The 13,327-nt window shown below is 41.9% G+C and overlaps 1 protein-coding gene across 2 annotated transcripts in view; it reads right to left on the bottom strand.

The window, feature by feature from the left end:
• Slain1 (SLAIN motif family member 1) overlaps nucleotides 1–13,327 on the bottom strand; it is a 55,284-nt gene that overhangs the window by 12,208 nt on the left and 29,749 nt on the right. The window contains exons 4-6 of one of the 2 annotated variants that reach the window (XM_055609927.1): nucleotides 7,921–8,070; nucleotides 6,785–6,934; nucleotides 4,105–4,446 (exon numbers count right to left, since the gene is read on the bottom strand). In XM_055609927.1, the coding sequence (XP_055465902.1) occupies nucleotides 4,105–4,446; nucleotides 6,785–6,934; nucleotides 7,921–8,070 (642 nt within the window). The remainder of the gene's footprint in view (nucleotides 1–4,104; nucleotides 4,447–6,784; nucleotides 6,935–7,920; nucleotides 8,071–13,327) is intronic. The other variant, XM_055609928.1, reaches the window with a different exon arrangement.

Here is a 13,327-nt window from a genome sequence, read left to right as displayed (position 1 = left end):
GTGTGTGTGTGTGTGTGTGTGTGTGTGTGTGTGTGTGTGTGTGTGTGTAGCGTGTGTGATAAAAGCAGGAACTTAAAAGAAGGTATAACCCCTCAGAACTCACAGCTAGATCTCCTGAACACAAACCTGGTGTGAAGAAGTACCTAGATCAATATGACACTAAACTATTTTGACTACATGTATTTTTCAATAACATAGAGGCAGAGGAAAACTATCATATTCTATTAATTAGAAATCTGAGCTTCTGTATCTTGAAAATTTAATTCCAGGGGCTGATAGTGTGACTCAATGGCAGAACAATTTGCCTAGCACAGATTAATCCCTGAGTTAAATCTCCAGTGCTATAAGTTAATACCAATTAAAATGCATTTATTTTAAAAAATTTACCATAAATGTTTTCCATATAGCAAAATTAAAAATTGCGCTATGATTACATGTGTGTTTTCTTCCTAGAGCCACCAGCTGTTTTCGCTCTGCCACAGTTGGTTCATCATAACATATCCATTTGTTTGCTTTCAACAGTATAAAAGCTCAGACACTCTTTGATACTTTAACCCTAAATGCACAAGGATCTGCAAGATGAAGAAATGTCTATGGAATCGGAATACTTTTTATCACATTTAAGCACAGTAATATCATAACTCATATGCGAAAATTTCCAAACATCCCAAGAATGTCATTTGTTACATTTCCCCCCAAAAAAACCACGATATAGGGAAGGTACATACATTATGTTTGGTTAATCTCCATTAATCCAGACACACTGATCTTGAAAAGCAGTCTTTGCTCGTACTTGGTACCAAGTCAATTTGCTAACACCATAACCCTGGAACACACTAATAAGCCATCCAAATATAAATACTTAGAGGACACTTCCAATGAGCTGTGATCTCTGGCTGAATCAGACCATCTGGAAATGTGGTTCACTTCCCTGGCAAACAATCTGGAATACATTCATAGTAATACACATTTTAAAGTCCAAGGACTGAAAATCTATTGCTTTTTCCCAATTCCATCTTCCTAAGAAATCAGAAATTTCACTTTCAAGGACAATATACAACAAAACGTGGAAGAAACCACGAGAAGAGTTCAGATGTTCACATTCAGGGGGCAGCAAGACTCAGATTTCTGTGGTACAGACAACTCAGGAACCAAGGAGACACTAGTCACCTGCCAGTCCACACAGACCCATAGACGGTCCCTGCTACCAGTGATTGTGGCACACCACCAAAACCCTACAGAGCACAGGAAAGGCAGGAAAAAATCTGCAAAGCTTACTTTTGTTATCTGACAAATAGAGACCCCAAGACGTGTTAAGAACTTTTTTCTTTTTTTTTAAATTTTTTTATTAATTACACTTTATTCATTTTGTATCCCCCCATAAGCCCCTCTCTCCTCCCCTCCCGATCCTACCCTCCCTCCCCTTTCTGCATGCATGCCCTTCCCCAAGTCCACTGATAGGGGAGATTCTCCTCTCCTTTCTAATCTTAGTCTATCAGTTCTCATCAAAAGTGGCTGCATTGTTTCTTCCACAAAGTGGCTCTTCTGTTTCTACCTTTTTAAACTCTTGTTCTTTTGTTTAAGTTGTGGTTTTGGTTGCTTAAGGTAGAGTCTCACTATATAGGCTTGGCTGACCTAGAACTCACCATGCAGACTAAGCAGGACCTGAACTTAAAGATCCACCTGCCTCTGCCTCCCCAGTATTGGGATTAAAGGCACGTACACCACCATGACGGTTTGGTTTAGCTTGAGTGAGGTGTATTTATTTTGTCAGATTATAGAAAACTCAGTATATTTTGAAAATAATATTTTATTTATTCTTAAATTATTTCATACCCATATATGTTTCTTTATTATATCTGCTCCCCCTTTCCTGCTCTAATTTACTTCTAGGAGCCCCCAACAATCTCCCTTCCAACTTTTTGTGCTCTTTTAAAAGTTATTATTATTATTTTTAAAAAATGTATCGAAGAGCTAATAATTATTTCCTCCCATCTATATTGTCTTAGTAATTGAGAAAAACATTGAATACTCTCAAAGCTACCATTTTCTCCCATAAGCTGCTTCGACTAACATTGAAGGCTCAGATATCTGAGCCATATGTTTAAAAAATGTTCAAAAAGTGGAGGTGGAGTAGGAAATTTTATTCAGCACATCTACTACAGGCAATGCAGTATTAATTATTTAATTTATGCCTATAACATATTTAAATTGGGAGAAAACACAGCAGATAGCTTGATGTGAAATTACAGTGATGTTTTCTGAGAGTTAGATGCCATCTTTTCTTTGTTTTACTGCTAAGAAACCCAAAGCTTTAGAGACCTGACACTTCAGCTTGAACGGGCTGAGTGGGAGGACAGGACTGGAACTCAGGGCCCTCTGACTTCAGAGCCTATGCTCTCAGCCATGAAGCTGATTAGTCAGAAGTATATCCAGAAATTTACCTTTGTCTTCCATGTCCCTTCATGCGCAGACACTTAAGAAAAACAAAACTACCACAACCAGACCCTGGTCTGCAATGTGCGTCCACTTCTCTGTGAGCAGCATCATAGCAGCCTGGGCTTCAGGAAAACCTAGTCCTTCCCAAACGGTGTTTGATGAAAGGATCATCACTTTTTCAAGGCAGAACAAACAGTGGCAGAGCTCAATCCCACTGACAATACCAACTAACACCAAGATGAAGAGCCAGTGCCTGCGGGACAAACTCAATTGAGGGGCTTGAAAACGCTTCCGGTAACAGCCCAGGTGGCCATCTTCCAGCTGCGGCACGGTGCCACGGCATGCGGTAAGCATGCAGGATGTGGCAACATCTGGCTGTATTAGGAGCTTTAAAATGCTAGCTCTAAGACTTTCTTCAGCCAGCACTCTCAAAACCTGAGTGTATTAACAGATATTCAGAATACAATGCTTTCAAATGAACTTTTGGTTTGCAGAAATAATATAACTATGGAGGGGGAAAACGGTGAAAACTAAAAATGTATAACATTCGATCACTAATCCAACCTGTATCCACCCTAGTGACATTTTAAAAGACCATTTACCTACTGCTAGACTTTGAGAAATGGTGTGATTTAATAATTAAAGGTTGTCACTATCTCGGTCCAGAACAGTTGAGTAGTTCTTGCAGTTTTCTAGGTTCTGCATGGAGGTCTTGGCTGATCTCAACACAAAGGAACACCAGCCTTGGGTTGTTACATGACTGCTCTGTGGCTCTTGGTAGTCACAGAGTCTAATTCCTTGGAGTATGAAGAAGAGGAGAGTGAAAAATGTGAGAAACTACAACCCACCACACTGACATTACAGATCAATTTCTCGTTAACACATCAAACAGCTGTCTCCCCAGTATTACTGCAGTATTAATGAGAAGTTAGGAATTAGAAACATGCTTCCTCCCCTAAATTCAACTGTGTAAGGGCAGCATGCTCCCAAAGATTCCTTGCCAACACTTACTTTCACTCTAAGCTCAAAACCCACAGTAAGAGGCTACTGATACTAGGGAAGAAACAGGGGCCTTTAACTACGTGGAGCTCAGCCAAGGAGCCCTCAGCCTGCACAATACTGCCGCCCTATAGCGGACTACCAGCAACACAAAGATCTCCACACTAAGGACCTGACTTCAGATCACCCAGCACCCACATAAAAAGAATTCCTATAATGTGAGCTCTGGGAAAGCAGACAGGATGAACCCTGAGGCTTGCCAGCCAGCCAGGATGGCGGTATAGCAAGCCCCAGATTCAGGAGGATAGCCGGTCTCCAAAAATGTGGTGGAGAATAATTAAGGAAGCCAGTAGTCACTGATCTCTAGCCTCCGCCTCTGCACACGTGTGTGTGTGTGTGTGTGTGTGTGTGTGTGTGTGTGTGTGTGTGTGTCTGCATGCATACTGTAGACACAAAAATAGACAAGAAGATCTCCATACCTGAATGTCATTCTAAGACAGAATCACCATGATAATTTTCCTGAAGTCAGAAATCTCTAAAGCTGAGACATAGTTAGAAAGTAGTCAATTTTAGATGTCAATTTAGGCCACACTGATAAGGACATGAGGATGAACTTGGATCTGAGAAACACTTGCCAAAGGTTTGCTGGCTGGAAACAGAACCTACCTGCATTGGTCCTATTTGGTTGCTGATCTGGAGTTTGGGCTTGAGGTGAATAATACTGTGGCTGCTGGAAGTTATTTGAAGGAAAATACTGGGAACTGGGGCTCCGCCTACAATCCCGAATGCTGGAGAAAGTCTGTGAGTGGGGAATTCCTCTTTGGAAGGGTGAACACCTCGGAAGACGAGGCTGAGGTGGTGGCAGGTGATCAAACTCTTCCTCATCCTCCAGGCTGTACCGATCGTATTCTTGGTCACTACATGTCCCCTTCTTTCCTGAACTCAGTGACACGCTGGAGCTGTGTCTGGATACAGATGCTGATGTGGAAGCATAGTCTTGCCTGAGACCTAGGGAAACAAACAGTGCTTTATGAGGCAGTTCAGAGGAGCGAACATTAAACTACCATTTCTACTGTTTTTTTAAAGTGACAATAAATCACTCAAACAAGAACATAACATTTTGTTTAAGGTTACTAAATACTCCCAACACAAACAAAAAAACATACATTTATATACCAAACACATATCTAACATTAGGTCAGTCAATGTTGAAAAAACACAGCTCCTCCAATAAAGACACAAAGCCTTTCTGCTGTGGCCAGAAACCATCTGCTGTGAAATTCTCCGAATTTTATCGCTTTTCAAGTTTGAAGATAATTAGGAAAACAGACTTTAGGAAGGAAGAGTCATTATAACTACAGTTTTCTATAAGCTGGAAGAATTACAAAAACCCAAATCCCTGACCAAGTAAGGTCCTGCCGTTTCCACCGACGTTCAGGGCTAAGAAGGAAGTTTAAAACCTGAGGCGCAAATGTCTTCTAACCAGGCCATCCCTCACCTTCTTTATGTTACTACCTATTAATTTCTTCAAAGTAAAACGGTGTTTCAACGCTTTAGTAGCTTTAGGCCATCCTAAATAGCAACCACCTCAAAGACAGTCACACTGCAAGCTTTTCATTGTTAATACTGTCCGTAGCAAATTTTTAAAGCAGTCTCTCCATAATTACCTATCTGAAGCTGGCATCCGGTCTTTTCCAGCATGTTTTAGACTCAGCACTTAAATTCACCATTAATGACACAAAGTTAAGTAGCTTGCTCTTCAGTGTGTATCTCATCAAGTCCTCCATGAGTGTTACCATGTGTTTTACGGTACTCTCGACTAGTGGGAAAAGGAGGGACTCGGTATGTTTGACAATTTTCCCTGTGCTGGACTGGAAAGGTAACCCCCAAACAAGCTCTGCCCAGTTGTGTGATGTCCACCTTACTATAGTCTTGACAGATAGCACCACCACCGCTGAAGTACTTCACACATAGATTACTTGGTAAAGTGCTCTGTTTCCAGTAGTCGCCCACAGTTACTTAGCATGGAGCATGTCAGTACATTTTAATTGAAATGTTTAAAGATTACTAGAAGATTCCTACAAAGGCCTTGGAATCAATACCAGCACCTCCCTCAGTGTCCAACAATTTTGCACATTTGCTGACTGGCATAACAATAAGTATGTTGACAGTGATATAATCCACCCATTCTAGTCAATTCTTTCATTTATTTATGTATGTACAGGTTAATATTAAGTTATTTGTAATTTTACCAGCCGTATGCTTTTATGCCATTCACAATACCAAACAGCTCTACCCCATAAAACCCTTTGTGTTATCCCATTAGAAGCACATGCTCTACCATCTTCTTTCCAGCCCCACCCTACCCACCAATCTGTCCTACACTTCAAGTTCTATTCCTTCAAAGGATTACAAAAATAGAATTACAATGCATACAACCTCGTGATACCTTTTCCCACTTTTATGACTTCCTCAAGCTCAACCAAGATGCCCCTTTAATAGCTTATTCCTGTTTACAGACGGGTAACACTCCACGGTATAGATCTACCACACTTAGTAGCCATTTACTACGGAAGGGCGTCTCAGCACATGCCATTAGAAACTGGCGCTCCACAGGAAATGCCCCCCATAGGCTCAGGCATCTGAACACTTGGTCTACAGCTGAGGGCACTGCTGGGGACACGTGGGAGCTGTGAGCCCTGCTGGAGGAAGTACATCACTAGACACAGGCCTGTGAGCTCACACCTCACCCTGCCTCCAGGTCACTGTGCTTCCTCTTCACTCTCCCTGATTCCCCTTCACTCTGCTTCCTCTTCACCCTCCCTGCTTCCTCCTCACCCTCCCTGCTTCCTCCTCACTCTCCCTGCTTCCTCCTCACTCTCCTGGCTTCCAGCCTGCTGTGGAAGAAGATATGATCTCTCAGCTTCCTTCTCTGGCCACCAGGCCTGCTGCCTGCTGCCATGCCTCCACCATGCCATGATGGACTCTCTCACCACTCCGGACTAATCAGCAAACATAAACTTCCTCTTCCTTAGTTGCCTGTGCTCACGGTGTTTACAGCAGAAAAGTGACTGATCCAGAGACTATTGCAAATGAAGATGCTGAGAATGTCTGGTACAGAGTTTTACCTGAACACACATTTCTGCTGCTATGAGAGAAATGCTCAAGGATGCCACAACCTTCAGAGACCAGTGTGACGCCGAGAGCACACCTGATACCTAAAGTGCTCTCGAGCGACTGAGGAACACGCAACTCTTCCAACTACAAAGCAAGAGCCCAGTTCCCTGCCCCTCCCATCACTCATGGTCCAAGTGGGGGCCTTGTCCCTCGGTTAAAAAGAACATACTCTCTTCTTGCAGCCGAGCCATGATCTGAACATCAGTGAGGTCCTGTAACTTATATCCCATGGATATGGAATCATCCTCCAATTCGGAAGTACTCAGCTCACTGTCAATAGACGACTGCGGGCTGAGAGGAGAGCCTCTGGAGGTGTAACCTAAAACACAGAGGAAACGTGCTATTATTTATGGAAACGGTAAGTACACATGCATTATGATTCATATACAAGCAGCATTTTCTTGTTTATATCTCACAAAAAGACTGACATGTCGCCATTTGGCAATAATACATTTTTACATGTTCATAATTCATAAGTATGAGGCAATTTGGTCACTTTTTTTTTCAAAGCCAACTTCCAGAATGAAAAAAAATTATTCTGTACTCTCCACTAAAAAATGAATGCCAAAATCTAAGGGTGTGCTGTTTGCGAGCATATACAGTATGTATAATATATATATATATATATATATATATATATATTATACATATTTATACTATATTTCCATGTAGTGCCATACATGGAAAATGCCATGCATGAAAGACACATTTATGTAAAACCATATATAGAACTCCATAATTTAAAGTGAGTGATCATAAGAGACTTGCTGATGCCCGGTGAAAAATAATCGGTGGGTTAGGATAAATGAATCCAAGAATAGAGCTGGATGAAAGGGTGTTATTGGGCTGGATTCATACCAGTGCTGAGACAAAAAAAAAAAAAAAAAAAAAAAAAAAAAAGCAATGGTGACATTCTAATCTCGTAAAACTCCAATACAACCATTTCTTCTCCTGAGGCCTGGATTTAGAAATCGAACAGAGAACACCAGCCCTTTAGAAAATGACATCAAGTCATGCAATCCTGAAATCAGTACAGAACTTCCTAGACTGTGCTCCTGTCGAGCACTTTGGAAACACACCCACGTGTGCGCTTTTGCTAAAGAGTGCTGAAGGTCTACCGAGCACAGCGGAGACAAACCTGTAGGGGAGCACACGCAGCAGGTGCTCGCTGCGCCCAGATGAGCGTGTGGTGTAACCCCAACCGCACCAAGCCATCGGCAGGCTCTCCCACTGCAGGTGGACATGTGAGGCATGGATCAAGGCTAAGTAGCAAAGCAAGCAGCAGGTCAGGAACTGAAGTATTACCTGTTCTTTCAGGTGTTAGTATTGCTTTGCTGGAGGATTTAGAGGAGCTGGGAGTACTAATGCCATTGCTATAAGGGCTGAGTCTTGCAACAGGACTATAAGGGAAAGCCAGGGAGGCAGGTGAAGAGAAGAGATTCCGCCATCGGCTCGCTGTCACAGAAGCAAAAACAGCAGCAGTTAGCTCTACAAAGGCAGATGCTGGTTCATCGGAGGGGAAGAAGGGGGAGATGGTTTTTAAGAAAGGAAAACAAAACAATTTTTCACATGCTAACTGACTTCCATTTCTCTATGGGAAAATATGTAAAAATAGGCCATTTATGAGTGAGGCCCCATTCACACAACTCCTGAGAGTTATCAAAGCTGCCTCACTCTGACTACATGAAATACACCTGAATAAAAAGGAAAATTTAGTTTCTTCATTAGAAATAGTTTCCATTTCTGAATAAAAAATGTTTTGTTTATGTTATAAAACATACTATCAAAGGGGAAAAAACAAAACTGAAAACCTTGAAGTTTCTAGAAGTTTGAGGGCATGTTCTTAATATGAACCATTTGGGGCCCTAAAGAACTGTTTGGTTCACTTTCAGTACAGTTCATTTCAGAATATACTGATAAGGAACAGCACACAGATGAAGATAGAGAGAGTGTGTGTTGCTCCTGCAGAGACCCTGTATTTCCAGCACCCGTAACTCCAGTTCTTGGGGAAGAGGTTCTGAGCTCCATGGGCACTGGGCATACACACAAGCAGGAGAAACACACACCAGTTAAACAAATCTATTTTATTTTATGTAGAAATTTAGCTTTGAATGCCAATATAAACTCGTAATGACTATTGTGTTCCCGAAGGCCCTGAAGACAAGCTTTGGGTGAGGGTACATGAACTTAGAAAGCCGTCCACACCAACACATCATGACAGCCAGACTGGACAGCAGTGGTGGGGACCATCAATGATTGACTTTCTTTTCTTTTCTTTTTTGTTTGTTCGCTTTGTTTTGTTTTGTTTTGTTTTTTTCTCTGAGTAGCCCTGTCTGTCCTGGACTTGCTTTGCCGACCAGGCTAGCCTTGAACTCATGGAGATCTGCCTGCCTCTACCTCCCTGAGTGCTGGGATTAAAGATTTGTGCCACCATACCTGGCTGCCTTTATTTTATAAGAATCTGCAGATTTTCTGCAGAGAACAAATATTATGCATGTAATTTTAAAGGCATATTATCATATTAATATTTTAATGCTATCTTCATAAAAAATTGAAAAAAACAAAGGAATTGTACCTACAATCACTACATAATCTAAGTCTTCAGTTATGCACATATCCTAATTGGCTTATTTTCCTCCTCCAAAAGTACCTCCTCCTTGTGAATTTTAAGTTCAAGAAAAAGGCCCTACATAAAAAAATAAAAAAATAAATCTTTAGTGAATCACAAACATCATTTCCTTCCTCCTCATATCAAACAAATCATTATGGTTGTCAAAAATCTACTTTTCCCAAAGGCAGACAGAAGTGAGAAGAAAGAAGAAATAGAAACAGTATCAGTCAGGTCAGATTTCACTCTGAGAAATAATGTAGTTTACATTTTCTAAACATTTGACATAACTTAAAGAAATGAGAAAATAAAAACCCAAAACAGAAAAAAAGACTAACCATGAGAAGCGTCCCCTGGCCTTTCTAAGGTGAGTGCTCCTGAGCCTTCACCCACCACTGAAAAGTGCTTAAAATGCGCCCCCCCACCCCCTGGAATGGGGGAAATGGTGGATGTGGCCCACCAAGCAAACAGTGAGCTGTGAAGGTGAGATACTGCTGGCCTTTGAGGCTCCCACTAAGGTCCTTTAAAAGAGTAGAGTGTTTCCTCCTTAGTCCAGGCTTAAGGCATGAGTTCTACTTCAGTTGTATAAATTCATTTCCTATATAAGTGAGAAAGGCAGCAAAGCAACTATGTTCACAGTAACATATTCAGAATCCTCAGGAATCCTCCTCAGACTCTCTGGGAGAGTCTCTGGTTCCTGACACGGGTCCTGTGTGTCCCTCATTCAACCTGCGTATCTGTGCTTCAGAGGTTCTTACTGAGCCAGAGTGGACATGGACTCTAAAAATCTCTTCTCTGACCCCCACCCCCACCCCAAATTTTCTGCAAAACTGCAGTTAACACACACATTAGGGAGCTGTTCTTAGCATCCTTAATCTCTTACATGGTGTCTGTCTTTACAAATTCTCTATAGAAAAAAAGCAATCTCAATAGTTCTTTGTGACTGCTAACTTGGTTGACAGACAATGATATTTTATATGAGTTTGATCACTTGCCAGACAAATTACAATGACTTTGTGTTCTCACCCACAGATGCAGAGGACAAGACATCACAAGTAAACAGCACGCATTATTCTGCACAATAACTACAGTGACCCAGCCTTCCTGCACAATGGCACAGTTATTGCGGCTATGACAGCACGATCCCAACTAGGAACACAGATAGCATCCATTGCAAGAAAGGGCATTTTATATTGTTCTTCAGCAAGCAGCGAGGCTTTAGGGAAAGGGGGGAGAATTATTGTAGAGGCAATCTCACAGAACAAAGTTGCTCTGTTAGTGCCCAAGGCTATGATGGGGAGGCGAGGGAAGGCAGCAAGAGGCGGAAGGGGCGCTTCCTCCTCATTCCTTTCTGTGGAACTAAAGACCTGCCACAGGGACAACTTTTATAAATAACAAACAAACAGGACATTTAAAGGGGCAGTATATGTCTTTATTCAATTAATTTTATTCTGTTAATCTGGCTTATTTGCTTGAGATTTGTTTTGTTTGTTCTTTTGAGACAGGGTCTTTCTCATAGGGTATGCTGGCCTCAAGCTTACTATGTAATTGAGACTGGCCTTGAACTCCTTGTCCTGCATCTATGGCCAAAGGACTGGGATTACAGATGTACACTGCCACACCAAGCTAGCAGAGTGGACTTTCTTAACATGAAGATTTTAACCTGTTTGAAACTCAAAGATGCCCAAAATGACCCTAAGAGGAGGAAGACAATCTTACCAAGGCATAAAATAGATGATAAACCTCTGTACAACAATTTCCTTTCACTCCTAGTCTAACAAAGGGGTTAGAAATGCTGGGGATGACAAGGACTGTGCTTTTCATTTAATTCCAACCCCCTCAGGGAGAAAAGGTCAAAAGGGCTTAGTCGTCTGCTCATTTACTTTCTGTGCATCTTGACGTTTTCAATTTTAAAATAAATGGACATTTATGAAATTATTTTTAAACTCTCTTGTACATAAGTATGAGGGGAAAAAAAAATCCTGAGACAAGCATGGGAAGACGGCAGACAGTTATCGATTTCAGAAAGAACGGGTTCTGCATCCCACCCCAAAGAATCATTGTGCAGCTAACGGAGCTCTCAGGTGATGACGGCCCCGTCTTCCCCTTCCCTCAGTCAGCTTTGCCTAGAAACATAGAAAATCCAGGAAATATTCAAATTTTACTGAGTACATGTCTCTGCATATTATCAAAATCAAACTGAAGAATCAATATGACCTAATTCACATGAAAGAAAAACCTGATCTAATTAAAATCTCAGTGACCATCCTCAGGAGTCAGTTCCAAACAGAGTTCTAAATAGAGTTCAAAAACTAAGAAAGGCAGGGCTAGAGAGATGATGCGGGCTACTCTTCCCCAGGACCTGCCCTTGACTCCCAGCACCACACTGGTAACTGAGCTCCAGGGGATCTGATACCCTCTTCTGGCCACCACGCTTCACACACACATGACCTACAAACACAGACATACACACATCACATAAACAACAAAGTAAAGAGAACAACTAATGCTGGCAAATATTCTATAAACGACCATTTTCCTACTTTGTACTCATGTGGCAATAGGCTTCTCCCAGGTTGATCTTAAGCCATTCGTGAACTGCGCAGAAGGTACGTACTACCAATGGTAGACAAGATAAGGTGACTGACATCTACGTGCTTTAAAAGCACCTCATCACTCCTCACTTGACAACTACCCTGTTTTACCCGATTCCTGAAGCATAAAATAAGTGTCCAGCACAATATTTCTGAAGACAAAGGTAATATTATTAGACATTTCAAGCCAGTAGGTTCAGTGAAGAAAATACGTGTGTGGCACACTTTCCTCACACTGGCAGGTACCAACTAAGTCACTGATGTGATCAGTATTAGTCTTGTGACTCCAGGTAATGATTTTATATTACTATTGGTGAAGAGCTGTGTGAATGGGGAAACCCACCTGTAAAACTCACTGCCTAGTGTAACAATGAGGAATTCTAGGGTGCACGGTTAAAATTAAAACACAAGTCAGTCGCAGAAAACCACACAAGAGGCCAAGATTGAGGCTTCCTCGATCTTGAAAACCCAACATTTTCTAAATGCTCCAGAGCGTCCATCCTGTTGAAAGGGTTTACACACGCTGCTGTCGATTCCACAGCATCTGCGCTGTTTAATCAGCTGAAGAGGCTCGGGGGACAGAGCTTTGAACTTTCTAGGAACACCTCACAGTACTTCACATTTCTAACCTCTGCTGTACCCTTTCTCATTCTTACTATACTCACACGTACAAGGCAAAGCTGCAGCGCGCACTATGTCAGCTCCTAACTCACCAGTCTCCTACTCACCCTCAAAAGCAGTCGGGGGCCTCGACAGAGTCAGTGTCACTCCAGAAAGGTAGCAGTATGCTGCTCGAAGGCTTTCTAAAGCAGCCCCCGTGAGCTCTTCTGACTTTAAATTCTTAGTAAAAACTCTAACAGCAAATTTTACTGAAGTTTACACAGACCCATTTTCTAAATAAGTCATATCTTGTGTCGCTTCTCGTCTTGACTAAATGTACATGCTCCATCATTTCCTACGGTTTTGTCTCACGAAGTTGGCCAACTGTCATTTCAATCTTTGTGTGCAAAGTCCTGTGCAACTCTGGCAGAGAGAGAGAGAAGTGAGAGAGACAAAGACAGAGGGAGAGACAGAGAGACAGAGAAGGGAGAGGGGAAGGGAGGAAGGGAAGGAAGGAAAAGAAAGAAAAGTTACAGAATGACTCAGATCATCAATATTTACAAAACACATTCAGAGCCCTTCAGTATTTGCCAAGCGACACAGAACCCATTAAAAGTCAGTCTCCAGTGGCTACTGAATCTTTCTCATAGAAACACACTGCAGATTTCCCTGCTCCCCACTCATGCTGAGAAGTATGCTTGGCCCTTATGCTCCCACCTGCTTTTTAAAATTCATTTCCCTCTTCACTTGAGTAGGTACCCACTATCACACTGTAAAGCACCAGATGCACAGACACTGAGATGAATAAAATATGGGAATGTTCGCCCTCCTTCCCACTCCAATTTCTAAATAGCAGCTATTACAGAAGAGAAGCGAGCAGGGAGGGAAACAGAACATTGCAGGACGTGCA

This window comes from Psammomys obesus, unplaced genomic scaffold (genome assembly GCF_907164565.1).
Source record: "Psammomys obesus unplaced genomic scaffold, mPsaObe1.curated_primary_1811, whole genome shotgun sequence".
Classification (NCBI taxonomy): Eukaryota; Metazoa; Chordata; class Mammalia; order Rodentia; family Muridae; genus Psammomys; species Psammomys obesus.
The sequence above is the reverse complement of the archived record's forward strand: the minus strand, read 5'-3'. Positions and strand labels throughout refer to the sequence as shown.